This window comes from Dama dama, chromosome 27 (genome assembly GCF_033118175.1).
Source record: "Dama dama isolate Ldn47 chromosome 27, ASM3311817v1, whole genome shotgun sequence".
Classification (NCBI taxonomy): Eukaryota; Metazoa; Chordata; class Mammalia; order Artiodactyla; family Cervidae; genus Dama; species Dama dama.
Window position 1 is genome coordinate 41,511,271 of NC_083707.1, and position 15,849 is coordinate 41,527,119.

General features: G+C 43.0%; 1 protein-coding gene across 4 annotated transcripts in view; it reads left to right on the forward strand.

The window, feature by feature from the left end:
- Positions 1-15,849, forward strand: part of PTPRM (protein tyrosine phosphatase receptor type M) — a 649,948-nt gene that overhangs the window by 594,086 nt on the left and 40,013 nt on the right. For all 4 annotated transcript variants that reach the window (XM_061131248.1, XM_061131250.1, XM_061131249.1 and 1 more), the window contains one exon: positions 11,491-11,588. In XM_061131248.1, the coding sequence (XP_060987231.1) occupies positions 11,491-11,588 (98 nt within the window). The remainder of the gene's footprint in view (positions 1-11,490; positions 11,589-15,849) is intronic.

The following is a 15,849-nucleotide window of genomic DNA, read 5'->3' on the forward strand; positions in this document are numbered from 1 at the left end:
TTAAAATAAAAAACCTAGTGAAATATTTACATGCAAATAATAAAATGCAGACATTACGCTAGAAAGTAATTGTGGCTTTGAGTCCTTGCAGGTGACCCCACCCTGACCCCACACCCCAAGCCCCCCTGTTCCCACAGAGAAAGTGAAAGGGATAGTAACAATTTTTCCAATAATTTATTAGCAAGTTTCCAAAACAAATTTTCTAGCAACACAGAGACCAATTTTATTCTGCTTTTCTTTTCTAACAGAGATTTTGTTGTAAGTTTTCTTAACATTGAGAACATTGGTACCACATTGAAGAATCTCTTAATTTTGAGTATGTCAGTGTTTTATAGTTAAAAATATATTTGTTGGTTTTAACAAAACCCTGCTAGCAATTTAAATCATCACATGGCAGATGTGCTATGGGAGCACCAGTGTTATTTCTAATATGACTTTTTATTTTTTAGCCTTTATTCAGGACTTTATTAACACTTGAGTGTATCTAAATGGTTAGGACTATTCATGTATCAGAAATAATTTATTTTAAGGGTGGTCTTGTAGATTTTTTCCTTTGAAATGGCTCATACAAATTAATTTTAACACATGTTGCTTTTTTAAGAAAAAAGAAAACTTCTAAAAATATCATTTAAAACTTTGGTCTCAAAGCCACTACTTTCATTTATTTTTGTTTCAAGGTCTTAAAGTAGTGGGTAAGAGGAAGGAAGAGGGTATTCAGAACACTTGACTCAAATTTTAAGTTTACTTTTTTTTAGAAATGTGCTTCTTTATCTGTTTTTGCTGTTGACTTGAGACATAGTTAAAAGTGGTGTGGAAATGCATGAACTTTGTCCTTATAAAGATAAATTAAGGAAAACCACAATAAAAATTATGAAAGCTATTAGAAAATTACAACAGAAAAGAAACTATAATAATGACTAATCAAGGTAGGATGAACTCATATTGGAGCTAAGATACTAGACAACACAAAGATGAAAAATGGTAAGGTGACAATTAGAATTAAATATGAAGTTCCCGGCATCTCTTTGAAATATAGTAGGTATTATTTAATGTATCTTTATTCATGCTAGTGTTAGTTGCTCAGTTGTGTCCGACTCTGCAACCCCATGGACTGTAGCCTACCAGGCTTCTCTGCCCTTGGAATTCTCCAGGCAAGAATACTGAAATGGGTAGCCATTCCCGTCTTCAGGGGATCTTCCAGACCCAGGAATCGAACCCAGGTCTCTTGTATTGAGGCAGATTCTTTACCTTCTGAGCCATCAGAGAAGCACCATATTAAATAATGCCTACTATATTATTCTCTATTGTTCTTAAATATTTCATAATTACTTCTAGCGGAATAAGTGAATAAGATGGGAGTCAAGAGTATTAACCAGAAAAGAGCCAGAGATTGAAGGGTTATGACTGACACTACAAAGATTTCCAGGCTCTTTTAGATTTTATATGTAGCCTGTCCATTAGTGTTTGGTTTATACCAATTTTCTCATAAGTAAGTCTGACATGACCTTTCGGGGTCCAATCAGGATTTCACATGTTCTTGTGCTGCACCTGAAAACCGACATCCCATGACTAGTTATCTAGAGAAAGTCACGGATATTTGCACAGCTCATATTGGCACACTTTCTTGTTTCAGTCTGAAAGAATTTTAGGGCATGGTATGAGTGCTGTGTACCATCCATGAGAATGATATGTCCTAGAGGAATGGATGCAGCACACACGGTGGATGCCGAGTTTTCTCAGATGTAAGAGGAACACACATACCTGGTGAGCCAATTCAGGAGAAATAGGGCGATCAGCAAGTTCCTGCTCACCAGTCAACTATGCTCCAATTTAAAAAAGAAAAGGAAGGAAAACAAGTAGAAAATTTTTTAAAAAGAAAGACTTGGGCTGTGTAAAAAGGGTTTTGTTATTGTGTGAGAGCCACAGAAATATAGGAAATATAGTAACAGAAAAGAAAGGAAGAAAGGAAAAGAGGGAAGAAGGAAAAGAAAGAAAAAAAGCACTATTTGACATCATTAATTTAGTCATCACGTTTGACACTGCTTCTTAGCAAGGCATATTTCATAATAGCGCCAATGCCAAATTTCTCTTCTTTTTACTACATTCAAATTGAAACTCCACTGGACTGGTGGCTAAATAAAATTTCTAGTAGACTGGTGAACATCCTATAGTTCTGGACATGAAGGGTGTTTCACATAAGAGTTGCCCTTAGAAAATGCTGCCAGTTGTATTTTTGAGTTTAGATTACATAAAGTAATCTCATGTTTTCCCCATCATAGAATAATTCTCAGTGTTTGCTTCTAAATCTTTAGTTGATTTTTATTGTTCCTTTTAAATGATAATTGGGGGACAGGGATGCTCTTAACAATTCAGGAAAATAAACAGATTGAATCCCATGCAACCAGCCATCTCAGCTTTGCTTTTCTTTTTCTGCAGCTGAAACCCAAAAATTATTCATAAAAAATCCATGATTTTCCCTTATGTAGCTTCAGGGGAGAGCCAATGCACCTATCAAATAAGTGTTGTTAAGGTTTATTCATTATTAATGCAAAAGCCGACTGTTTTCTGTGTCGCCCTTACGCCTTTTGCGACATACCAGATTCAGTCCATAAAGCATGGTGGCATATTTTAACTTTTACATTCAACTACTGCAAAAATGAAAGGCTACTAAATGTAAAATTATAGACATAAGTGTTATGGAAGCATCATATTGAAAAAGCATGTAAAGTTTTGTAATAAAAACTTACTCAGAAGCCACTGAAGGGACGTCTAATGCTCCAAATGTTGAGTAACTGACTTCGTAATACTTTATCTAGATTATCTCCAGCAGCAGTGAAAATAATAATGGATCAGAAATTTAGGGTCAGTTTTATTTATGAGTAAGAGCTTGAAAATGAATGCGTAAATCCTAGGCCCCTGTTTTCCATGTCAGTATCCCACCATCAAGGGTCTTCTCCTCTGATGGAGTGAGCCAGAAGCCCCAGAGCCTGACGTGGGCCACGCCTGGCCAGCGCCCAGAGCCCTCGGCCTCTTTGCTGACACCACAACAGTCTTGTGCTAGACTGCTGCTCGGTTTTACCCAGAACTCCCATCTAAGGGCAGCCCCTGTCATCCTCAGTCTGACTCAAAGGTCAGCTCATCCATGACCCACCGGTTCCTGAGCCCGCCCAGCTCAGGCCTGAGCCCCTGTTCCGCACCTGGAGCCTGGCAAGTGGCACTGGGGAGGCCAGAGGGGACCTGACCACCTGCCCAGCCCCTGACCTCCTTGTCCTGGAATCACTGCCGGGAGCCACATGCTGTGAGCCCCGGGGTTCCAGACACCGCTGCCCCGATGTCTCTTTACTGTTGTTTACTATTCATAGTCAATGTTGTCCTGTTTCTTGGGAGTTTTCGTTCAGTAGGCTAGATCCGTCCTTTCTGGACACTGTTGTCCATCTGCACCTTCGGGGAGCTCAGAGGCTCCCCTGGACTTGGCCTTTGGATACTTGGCTCAGCTTTCCAGCCCACTGGGTCCCCTCCTCTGGGCCCTCTTCCTTCCCCCCTTTCCTTCTTCCCTTCCTCCCTCTTTCTTCCTTGTGGCTGTGGACACCTCATCACACGTCAGCCTGAGACAACCAGACACTTCCTCTGCTGCGTTCTTCCTGGAAGGCAGGCTATCCATCTAAAAGATTTCTTCCTAGTTGTGTTTTTCTACTACTCATGAAATCTGAACCCAAAATTTTTGTAAAATTTTTGCATTCTCTCTGAAGATGGCTCCATGTGTGTCCCCTCCCCCATCAGGTGGCAATGAGTCACCCGTACTGGACGTTCCACCCAAGGACCTGACCCCCGTATTCCTCCTGGCAAAGTCACATCCACTCTACAGTTCAGCACTGCAGGAAAAACAATATTGCAGGAAGAAATACAACTTCCTCCTGACTTTGACTACTGTAGACATAAATACGGGCTTCCAGGTGGCACTACTGATAAAGATGGTCCTAGTGGGAGAAGGCAATGGCACCCCACTCCAGTACTCTTGCCTGGAAAATTCCATGGAAGGTGAAGCCTGGTAGGCTGCGGTCCATGGGGTTGAGAAGAATCGGACACGACTGAGCGACTTCACTTTCACTTTTCACTTTCGTGCACTAGAGATGGAAATGACAACCCACTCCAGTATTCTTGCCTGGAGAATCCCAGGGACGGGGGAGCCTGGTGGGCTGCCGTCTATGGGGTCGCACAGAGTCAGACACGACTGAAGCGACTTAGCAGCAGCAGCAGCAGCAGTGGTAAAGAACCCACCTGCCAATGCAGGAGACATAAGAGACTCGGGTTCAATCTCTGGGTTGGGAAGATCCCCTGGAGTGGGTTGCCTGGCAACCCACTCCAGTATTCTTGCCTAGAGAATCTCATGGCCAGAGGAGCCTGTTGGGCTACAGTCCAAAGGGTCACAAAGAGTTGGACATGACTAAAGCAAGTTAGCATGCATGCACGCAGGCATAAATACATCACAGACTGACAGTGGTCTTCAAATGGTTTTGCTTGTGAATCCCCAAAAGAAGTTTGAAAAAATTATGTACCCACTTTGAACATTTTAAGTTGCTATCTAAAATTTTCATCATAAGTTTATATAAGTTTACTTGTTAATAGGAGATAGACAATATTAAATTATTTTCTAAGGTAAAATGAGAATGGATGAAATGAGAATAAATATTTTATGATATTATGATAAATAGACTTTAATCACCTTATAGATTAAAGCATGCCAAATCTGAAAGAAAACACATAAAACTTTCATCCATGGTTGTATCCAGGAAAACTTCAGTGGTCCCACAGAACAGCCCAGCTGCAGTTAAAACAATAAATGTTCCCAGACTCTGCCACTTTGGATGTTGTGAATTCAGAGCATCTCAGCATGAACCGAAATATCCCATTTTTAACACCAAATTTTGTCCTTCGCAGAATTATGTTTCATAAGGGAAGGCGGGAAGCATTGTAGGTTTCTGCAGTCAGTGTTTCAGTCCATCCCTCAGTTCACACTTGCAGGTCTCTTCACCTGGGCAGTGCCCCATAGTAATAGTTGAGATGAGTGAGGGTTTTGTCATGTTCGCGAAAGACCCCTGTTCCTAGACTTCTTCTCGTAGAGATCAGTATAGGCAGAGTCCATAAAGCCACTGAGTGTATGGAGATTATTAATGCTAGTTTGGAAACTATCCACATCCCCCCTGGAAAATATCCGTGTGTCTGCAGAGGTGTGTACGTCTCCATTGAAAGTTAGGAGTCCGGGGTTGCTGACCTCACCACACTTTATGTGCACATGTGGCATGTTCTTGCCTTATCTGCACCTGGCATAGCCTCAAGCTTCTGTGGAGCAGGGGCTGTGTTTCCATCATTGACTGTGGCATCCCCACCGTCCCAGGATCCTGGCACACAGCAGGCTCACCTGTGGATACAGGTCATACACTCAGATCTCCCCCAGGAGCTGGGAAGGGGGTGAATGAGTGAAGCAAGTTCAGAGGGGTCCTGGTGGGGGATCCTGCAGGGGGTCCCGAGGACACGGCACCTGCAACAGCCAAAACCAAGAGTGGAGACCCAGTCCAGGCACAGAACCGGGGGGCCAGGTCTGCCTCGTTCAGGAATCTGAGATTTACTCAGTGGAAACCCCTTGGAAGATTTTTAAGCAGGAAAATGACGCTTTGCAGAGGTGAGCTGTAGCCGAGATGGAAAGAACAGAGTGAGGGGGGCCGAGTGTGAGGCTGGGCTGGTCATTTGGGGGCATGTGGCTTGGGCTGGGGTGGTGGAGGATGGAGGGAGTAAACCTGGACGTGCTGGGTTCTAGAAACACTTGGATACAGGGGAGGTTGGTGCTGCTGAGGAGGGCACTGCTCATGAACCTGAACTTGGGAGGGGCTGTGCTCATGAACTTGGACTTTATTCTGTAGCAGTAGGATCATGGGACTCTTAAAAGAACGCATAAAAAAATTGTTTAAAGGTGGTTGACATGGGTTCCTTCTCTTTTATTCTTGCCGGGATTGTGATGACTTTTACACGCACACCTGTCACATCCATGGATGCTCACCTGGTGACTGGTGGGGCCGGACCTCAGACTCAGCCCCATGGACACCTCTACGGACTTCTCTATGCCTGAGTGTCCTTCCAGTAAAGTGGGGGAATGTGAAGTGAAATGAAGTGAAGTCGCTCAATTGTGTCCAACTCTTTGCGACCCCATGGAGTATACAGTCTGTGGAATTTTCCAGGCCAGAATACTGGAATGGGTAGCCATTCCCTTCTCCAGGGGATCTTCCCAAGCCAGGGATCAAACCCTGGTCTCCCTCATTGCAGGCAGGTTCTTTACCAGCTGAGCCACCCAAGTAGGGGAATAGTAGTGCCTATTAAGTAGGGCTGTGATTTTTAAATTAATGACATAATATATCTTGTAAGACACTCAAAGGAGACCTGGGAAATAGGAAGAGCTCAAAAGAAGTTAGGTTTTATCCTGTTCACAGTGGAATACTGGGGCATATCTGAACCCTTTCTTCCCTTCCAAAAACTCCCATGCGTCACTGTGAGCTCCAAGGACCTTGACTTCCTGTGGCTCTAATTAATGCAGAAAACATACTGCATAGACATGAGAATGTGAAAGGGAGAGGGCAGAGTCATCTATCAAGGTCTTGAAATTGTAGTTTTTAATATCTCTCACTGCCCATGAGCCAGAGAACTAGTCTCACACAATAGAGCCATTCTTGGATGTCTTTCAGTCACAGCTATTTATTGTTTTTATTCTGCTCTCGTTCTTTCTGCCCCTTCTTGTTGCTGCTCCCCTGGGGGATGGGTGGTGTAAGAACTACCCATCCGCATGTCTCCTTCTCAGCCAAGAGAGGTCTGTGTGTGCTGATGGTCATCAGGGAAACGGAATGTAGTGCCAGCCTGATGCTATTGAAGTTTCGAGGCCTTACTTTCAAACGCTTTGGTCCCCATAGGACAGCTGCTGAGAATAACCTTCCCGCCTATTGTGCCAACGTCTGTAAAGGCATAGCCACACCGATCATGGGCCGCTACCCAGCCAGCAACTGAAGAAACCTGATACCTTCCGGGGTTGTCATCCCAGCTGTTGATGCCGGAAGGACAGGGTTTACAGCATCCTTTGCCTACTGTTTTGGATTCCTTGTCATAGGAGTTTAGCTGTTTGTCCACCCCGAGAGCAGTCACCAATGACCTCTCCATGGATCACACTCTTTGTTTTAAAGATACCCTGAAAGTAGTTAAGTAAACATTATAAAATTCCTGTGTCACCTTGACTACCGCTTTGCCCCTCAGTGAAATGGTACAGCCATGTTCCCAGATGATATCTTATGAGTGAAAGTGAAAGCGTTAGTCACTCAGTCATGTCCGACTCTTTGCAACCCCATGGATCGTAGCCTTCCAGGCTCCCCCGTTCATAGAATTCTCCAGTCAAGAATACTGGAGTAGATTGCCATTCCTTTCTCCAGGGAATCTTCCCGACCCAGGGATCAAACCCAGGTCTCCTGCATTGCAGGTGAATTCTTTACTGTCTGAACCACCAGAGAAGCCCCCTCTCATGAGTCAAGTTCCTTCTAAATCAAAAAGAATTGGGACTTCTTGATTCAAAGAGCTTATATTGCAAGTTAGACTATTCAGTAGATTCAAAAGCCACAGATCTTGGGTGTTTCATCTCTGAACAAGACCACCTGATAGGTTAGGTGTTAGTTAGGTGAGAGGCGTAGCCAAATGCCTGGATGCTGAATCTCTGTGGTTCTTCGCCACAAGACCAACCCCCTCCCAGGCCAATAAACCCAGAGACTCTTGGGTTAGGTTATTAGAATTTTGTAAAGCTGCACAGTGATTATAATATGCAGCCTGAGTTGAGAACTGTTGGTGGAAGCCAGTATTGCACTCTGGCTCCCAGTGATGGATTGGGTTGAGATTGGAGCGAAAGCGTTGGGAGCAGGGGGACTCCAAGGAGCAACCTGCTCAGTAGTTGGAACCAGTTTCTGCAGCACTGCCAGGCAGCATTCTGGAGACCAGGGGACCCTCACGCTCACTCTGAAGAAGCCCTTGCAAAAGATGCCGCCCTTTATAATAAATCAGGAAGAAGTAGAGGCAAATGTTCTTTCAAGCTTCTACAGGTAATCTCCAAGACATGTCAAGAAAGAGACTCCTACAAGTATTATCTTTTAATAGTACTTAATATTTATATGAGGCTTCCCTGGTGGTTCAGACGGTAAAGAATCCACCTGCAATGCAAGAGACCCAGGTTGGATTCCTGGGTGAGGAAGATTCGCTGGAGAAGGGAATGGCTACCCACGCCAGTATTCTTGCCTGGAGAATTCTGTGGACAGAGGAGCCTGGCAGGTTACAGTCCATGGCGTGGCAAAGAGTCCACACTCTTAATATAGCACTTTAATAGTAAATAATATGGTTTATAGCAATGCATACAAAAGTACTCATTCATTCACTAATTTATGAGCCCATTCTCTGCACTGGGTACTCCATGGACCCTAAGGAAAGAGCAATAAACGTGACAGCCACATTCCCCCTCCCAGAAGAACTTGAGATAAATCATCACAGGGGCTCTAGAGTCAGGAAAGGGCCAGTGAGTTGCACCTGGGAGCTTGCCCAGCCTTGAATGTCTCTGTTGGGCACTGAGGGGAGAGGAAGATTTCTTTCTGAAAGCACTTGCATCTGCAATGCTGGGGCACCAGATGCATCCACGGTAGCCATTGTCATCAGAACTGGTTCTGGAAGTTTCAGAGCAGGTGGTACAGGCCTGTGTGTCTGGTGGGTGTCACCCCTTTGTTTCAGGGTTGCACTGGAGAGACTGTGTGTCTGCACAGAGATGGACTCGGGTTATTTTTTCCTTGTGAATAAGTAACAAGCCGTTAAGTACACAATGGAGACACCTCTCTTCCCGTGAGCTGGAAGCGTAGTGATTGATGAGATCTGATGTTTACTGGTGTCCCTGGTAACCTTGACTGAAGTCACTGAAATCTTCAGCCCGTCCATCAGGAGAATGGCACGCACGTGCCAAGGGACGAGGCAAGCGGCAGGCAAAGCTTCGTGGGGGGCGGCGCTCAAGGTCCCATGAAGGGACTCGGCGCAGAGGCCCAGGAGGTGGGGGTCTCATGAGGAGAGGAAGAGTGGTCACAGCAGCAGGAAGAACAGTAGACATTTGTATTCAGAGAAAAGGGAGGGAAGCTTGACAGTGAGGAAGAAGAGAAGGTACAGGAAGAGACTGATACTTGGTCAGGAGGAACGGACGGTGCCTGAAGGGGCCAGGAGTGCCCTCTTTGCTCAGCCAGCAAGTGACCATCAATAAATAGCTTTAAATGCACCCGTTTTTTGTTTCCTTGTTAACTTTTCTGTTGTTGTTTTTTGCATCTTCAGCTGTTTTATGGCCTTGGGCTTTAGAAGCTTTAATTTCCTTAATGTTCATTGTGTAAGGCAAACGAAGATTAGAAGTTCTTCTTCCTAACCTATGGCTTAACCTACTGATTTCTGCAAAATAATTTGTGGAGAAATATCTTTGTTTTTACTGACCAGATTGTATTGTGATAGTATATCTCTTGGGGAGATTTTTTTTTAAATCTTGACATAGAAAACTTCAAGTATGTACAAAAATAGACAGAATTGTACAATGAATCTTCATGTAGCCATCATCTGGCTTAAAAATTGATCAACTTACAGCCCAAATTGCTTTAAATATACCTCCAACTTATCCTCTCCATTCCTCATACTATTTTAATGTAAATGCACCTTGGGTTGTTGTTGTTTTGGGGGTTTTTCTTGCACCTGGTTTTTGTTCTGACACGTGACTGTGTATAAAATGCCTGAGTCAGCGCTCATTCCACAGATTCTCAAAATAAGCCTCAGCCGCGTTCCTGAAATCAGTATGTAGATAAACAGAGATGCAGATACTAAGGTTGCAGTGTTATTTTCTGGTTTTTCCTCTAATTATAACCATCCCAGTGGGTATGAGATGGTATCTTACTGTGGCTGTGGTTTGCATTTTCCTAATGACTAATGATAATAGGCATTAGGGAAATGTCCGTTCAAGTGCACTGCCCATTTTCATTGGTAAATTGGGTTGTTTGTCTTTTTTCATGACTAAGAAACTTGCCCCACATCACACACTCGGTTCAAAGCCAGAGGCAGGTCCTAAACTCACATATTCACACTCCAGACCCGGGAATCTACCACGTCCAGATCCAACAGCACATCTGTCCAGCCCGTCCACCCTTGAAAGCATTTTCCTCTCTTTTCCCCACATGTCTACTGGTCATATAAAGACTTATGCTGTTAAAATGGAAGCCACAGCGTAAACATCACTCTAGAAATACACACCCAATAAAACTGTCTAAATATGTTTTCGGCAAATAATTCTGAGAGCTTGCCACCAGCAGAACCTTAAGAAATTCCTGAAGAATGTATTTTGTGATTGTGAAAAATTAAAAGATGAGCTAGATAAAAGTTCTAAAATTGTTTGAAAGGGAGCAAAGAAGTTGACAAATGTGAAAATATAAACATTGTATTAAAATAGCATCCGTGGTGGGCTTCAAAAAGTGATAAACACTATAGAAAAATTGCATGTAAATTGGGAGTGGTCAGAGATAAGTCCTTCATAATTTTAGTAGAAAAGGTTAATATGCTAGTTAACCTTAGATTTTTAATTATGTATTACTGAAATAAGTAGAAACCATGAAGATTTATCCAAAAAAGACTTATGCTATTACATGGAGACCCTCAAACATGTCTGAACATAGAGTTTGGGTCTTTTTTTAAAAATCTGCATTTAAAGAAAGTTTAAATTCCAGCTTTCTGTGCCTTTACAGTGTCTATAGCACTGGAATTTTGTAACACAGATTTTCCCTCTTTTTTTCCAGTCCATAAAAAGAGCTCCTTAATGCTCAGATCCCAGGAGCTAGGAAAGCAGATCATGGTCAATGACAGGAAATACAAGTGCTCGAAACTCCAAACTCACTGGAAGGTGTTAGGCGAAAATTCTAGAAAGGATTAATTTGACAGCACAGATTAAGAAAAATACTAGAAACCAGAAAAGGCCATCTTTCCTATAGAGGCTCATTTCATTCTATAGACTGCTTCCCTGGATCTCGCCAGTTGTTAGCAGGAAGAGTGATGGTACCCCTTTTTTAAAAAAATCTCACTCTCGAGTATTATAGAAATAAATAGCTAAATGATGAAGAAATAACTTTCTTTCACAGCAGTCATTTAAGAAGGGCAAAAAGGGCTCAAATACAGATGCCTTGGATGACATGAGAAAATTAAACCATGAGTGAAAAATTCAGTGTTTCTAAGGGTGCTATTATAGGAAGAGTGCCTCCCGCCACCACATCTACACTAGTAGGGAGAGCTCCGTCCACCTAGAGGGATGAGGGGACTGCCTGCAGCTGTCCAGAGATTTCTTTGTGAGCCCCGGAAGTGCCGCAGGTGCAAGCTCCCAAAGACAACACAAGTCTCTGCTGTGTTTTGCTGCAGGGCCGATGCAGGAGACGATCTCTGATTTCTGGAGGATGGTGTGGCACGAGAACACGGCGAGCATCGTCATGGTGACCAACCTGGTGGAAGTGGGGCGGGTAAGTGGCCTCTCTGCCTCCCAGTCGTCTGTTCCTTCCTTAGACACCTGTGTGAAGGAGGGCAGGAGCCAGCCCTGGATGCAGTGTGTGTCCTTCTGAAAATGCTAACCACTAGGCTCCTCCTCTGGCTTGCTGCCCTTGCTTATAAATTATCGGTAAACATAGCCTGAATTGCTTTCACTTGTTGCGATAGCAACAGACAGGAAAGGCACTCAGGATTTAAAAGCAGTTGTTACCCGGATATATTGAGCACACAACAACACAAAAACACAGTGAAGCACGCGTGCTGCTGCTTGGGTGTCAGAGCACAAAGGGAGCCCCCAGGAGGCAGGCCTGCATTCCCCACCTGGGGGAAAGTCCTTCCTGAGAACAGCCCGCAGCCCTGGAGTCAATCCCAGGCTTAGAATTCCAGCATCTCCTCTCGCTTAGATCTTCCCTTTCCTCCCTCTCCTGACCTGTGAAGTGGGGACCACACGCTGCCCCAAGGTCTTAGGTTACTTCATCTGTATTAACTGTGGATGAGCTATTTTTATTTAACCAGGAAATTCTTCAGTAGTTAAGATCTCAGTCATAGGATGCAACAGGATTATTCCTAAAGGGGAATTTGAAAGTGAGAAGACATATAGGAGGCAGCTGCTCTGTTGAATAGTGAGGCCATTTCCATGGTTCTGCTGGAGGACCCGTCACTTCTTAGAGACGTTGCCATTGTGAGATTTTCTCTGTGCCTCGAGATTAGCCTCCAACTGAAATATTAGGGGCAGAAGTGATAGAGGGGTTGTTTCTTAAGATTCTCTGTCAGCCTTAAAGAAGAAATCCTGCCATTGACAACTCGGTTGCATCTGAAGGATGTCAGGTCAGGTGAAGTAAGCCACTTAAACAGGGCAGGCTCTGGACAATTCCACCCATAGGAGTGAATGATGGAGAAGAGTCAAGTCACAGAAATAGAAAGTACAGGAGTGGGCGCCAGGACTTGGGGGAGGGGAAGCTGGGGTTGATGTTCATTGGGTGTTAAGGTCTCAGTTACACCAGAGGCACAAGTTATAGAGATCTGCTGTACAAAACTAGCTTGTAGTCAACAATACAGGGTCACCCACTTAATTTGTTAGGAGGGTAGACCTGTCAAGTGCTCTTAATACACACACACACACACACACACACATGCACAAAGCCCAAGGGCATGTAAGAAACCACGGGAGGTGGTGGATATTGCCCCGACCTTGGTTGTAGTGCTAGTACCAAGGGCATTCACTATGTCAGAAGCCGTCCAGTTGTGCACCTGAAGTTCTCTGTATTGGGTTGGCCCAAAAGTTCATTCGAGCTTTTCCTTAATACCCTACGGAAACCCGAACGAACTTTTGGGCCAACTCAGTACATCAGTTACACTTCTTCAATAAAGCTGTTCTTACAAATGGATTTTCAGAAGGTCTCAGGAAGCACAAACCAGGAAGAAGAGAGACTTAAAAAGTGGGAGGTAGTTAAAATTCTAGCAAAGATGGCAAGCCAAAGAACCTGAAAATCCTCCTTTTACAAACATCCTGAAATTGTAGATAAAATGTAAATGAGTTTTAATGTATTTAATATAAAATATAAATGTATATGTAAACATAAATGTTAAAAATGTTTAACTTAGCTCTTAAGAAAGTAAACTACTAGAGAACAGAGAAGAAGCAAGGACTAGAGACCAGAGAAAGGGAAGGGGGCAACAGGCTCCCACTAGAGGCTGACATGATGGTGCCCATGGGTCCTGACAAATGGGGTAGGGCTTTAGTCTCACAAGCTTGGATCTTGAGCTCTAAAGCCCACCAAGAACAGGAGGTAATGCCTTGGACACGTACAGTGCTAAGAATCTGAACTGAGATGGCCACATGAAACCTAAACTCACAAAGGGTAGATGCTCTGATAAAGGGCCAAGGGGGAAATGAGGGAGGGGCAAAGGAGAGGGAAGCCAGCCGGGCACCAGAACAGGGAAATGACAGCAGCAGATGAGTCCTCACTTAGGCTCTGGTGAGAAAACGCTTCCACTAATTCATGGGTCAAAGCACAACACCCTCATATCACTCAGAAAATACTTAGAACTGTGAATCATGAAGCATCATGTAGTAAATGTGTAGGATGCCGAGCAAATGGTACCCAAAGTATATATATGTTTTTCAAGGTTGTTATTAGAAGATTAATTAAGCATCTAATTCAAGAAGATAAATGAGGAACAGGGTAAACTAAAACAAGAAAACAGTAACAACAGACCAGAAAGTTATTAAATAAAAATCAAAGAAACAATAATAAAAATCACCATGATCAAAAAGCTTTTGTGGAAGGACTGATGAAATTGACAACCATCTGGCAATCAGAAGAAAAGAAATCAGAAATAACAAATAGTGGGAATATGATACATTTTTAACATAACAGATAATATGAATAACAATAAATTTGAAAATTTAGATAAAAGCAACAATTTTCTTAACAAATTTGATTTTCCAAAACTGTCTCAAAAAGAAATAGAAATTCTGAAGAGACAAAAATTATTTAAAAAGTGAATTATAGTTTAAAAGTGACCCATGGAAAGTGTTACTCCCAATTGTATTGTAGATATATTCTGCTAAATACTCAAGGAATGGGTAACTCAAATCTTATAAAAATTTATTCTGAGAAGAGAAAAAGAGAGACTATTTCCCCATTTTATTTTAAGAGGCTAATATAACCTTGATATCAAAACCAAACACGAACATACCAAAAGGGAAAATGATAGACACTGCAAATCAGGAAGAAATAAATACATCAACAGATCAAAAACTGAGAGCCCAGATGTTGATGAAGGCATTTGTAGGAAAATGTGTAATTAGTGGGAAAAACGTGAGCTTTTCCATCAACTGAACTGGCACGTTTGGTCATTCATGTGGACTAAAAGAAAAGCCCCAAATTGAATACTAAATAAAACCAAAAGTTTTAAAGCTTTAAATGTTTTAATGCTTTAAAACTTTTAGAAGCAAATACGGAGGGCACATTTATGTCCTTTGTTTTAGGAGTGTTTCGAAGAGGCCAAAAGCTCAACACATTAAGAAAAGGACAGGGAAAATTGACCATTAAAATGTAAAAGTTTCTGTAAAGGATATTGGTAAAGTGACGAGACAAGAGGGGAGAAGCTACGGGACTATTAGATAAAGTATAAAAACTGAAAAAGCACAGGTTTACTGCCAACAGTGTAAAAGCCATTTATGCCTTTGGATTCCCTGTCTCCTGGGAGATGTTGAGAGCAAGGAAGCTGGCCTGGGGGGACCAGGGGAGCTCCTTGTGTGACTAGCCTAGAAGGGGTTGCTGAACTCCCCACCACCAGCCCCTCACCTGGGCAGTGTAGATATCATGGCACCTGCTTTATAGGGATCTTGTAAAGATTAAATGAGTCTCTACGTGGCTGGTGGTTAGAGAAGTTCCCGCCCCATTCTGAGGACTTCCTAAACATAAGCATTAAAGTAACCCTTACCTTTTCTCCAGCACAACTGAGACCTATAGTGGCATTTATGAATTACCTTTCTTGGGACTTCCCTGGTGGTCCAGTGGCTAAGACCGTACTCCCAATGTAGGGCCCCAAGTTTGATCCCTGGTCAGGAAACTAGATCCTGTGTGCCCCAACTAAAGATCCTACATGCAACCAAATAAGCAAACAAATAAATAAATACTTTAATAAATTACCTTTTCACCCCCAAATCAATACTTTGCTATAAAAGGAGTAATGACTACTGAAAAAAATTTTTTCAACTCTGCCATAAAAGCAAACTCCTTTCAGGGAGGAGACAGCATTATAAATTTGTGTGGTCTCTCCCTCCTGGAGCTCAGGAAATGCCCAGCAAAGTGAACAAAGGAGAATATGCCCCACTTAGAGCAGTTAGTATCCACTAGGTTCACTGTGAAACAGCCAAGCTCAATGTTTTACCTGTTTCTTCCCCTGAAATGTATGATTGATTCTGAGTCCTCACTCATCTCACACACAGTGTTGACTGCCTCGTGTGTTGAGGAGGAAGAGATATGGAGACTGCCTCACACTGCTTTGCTTTCCCGATAACAATATTCCTTGAGTTATTTACCAGATTTTTCGTATAGTCAAAGCTATGGTTTTTCCAGTAGTCATGTGTAGATGTGAGAGTTGGACCATAAAGAAGGCCGAGTGCCAAAGAATTGATGCTTTTGAACTGTGGCGTTGGAGAAGACTTTTGAGGGTCCCTTGGACTGCAAGAATCAAACCAATCAATCCTAAAGGAAATCAACC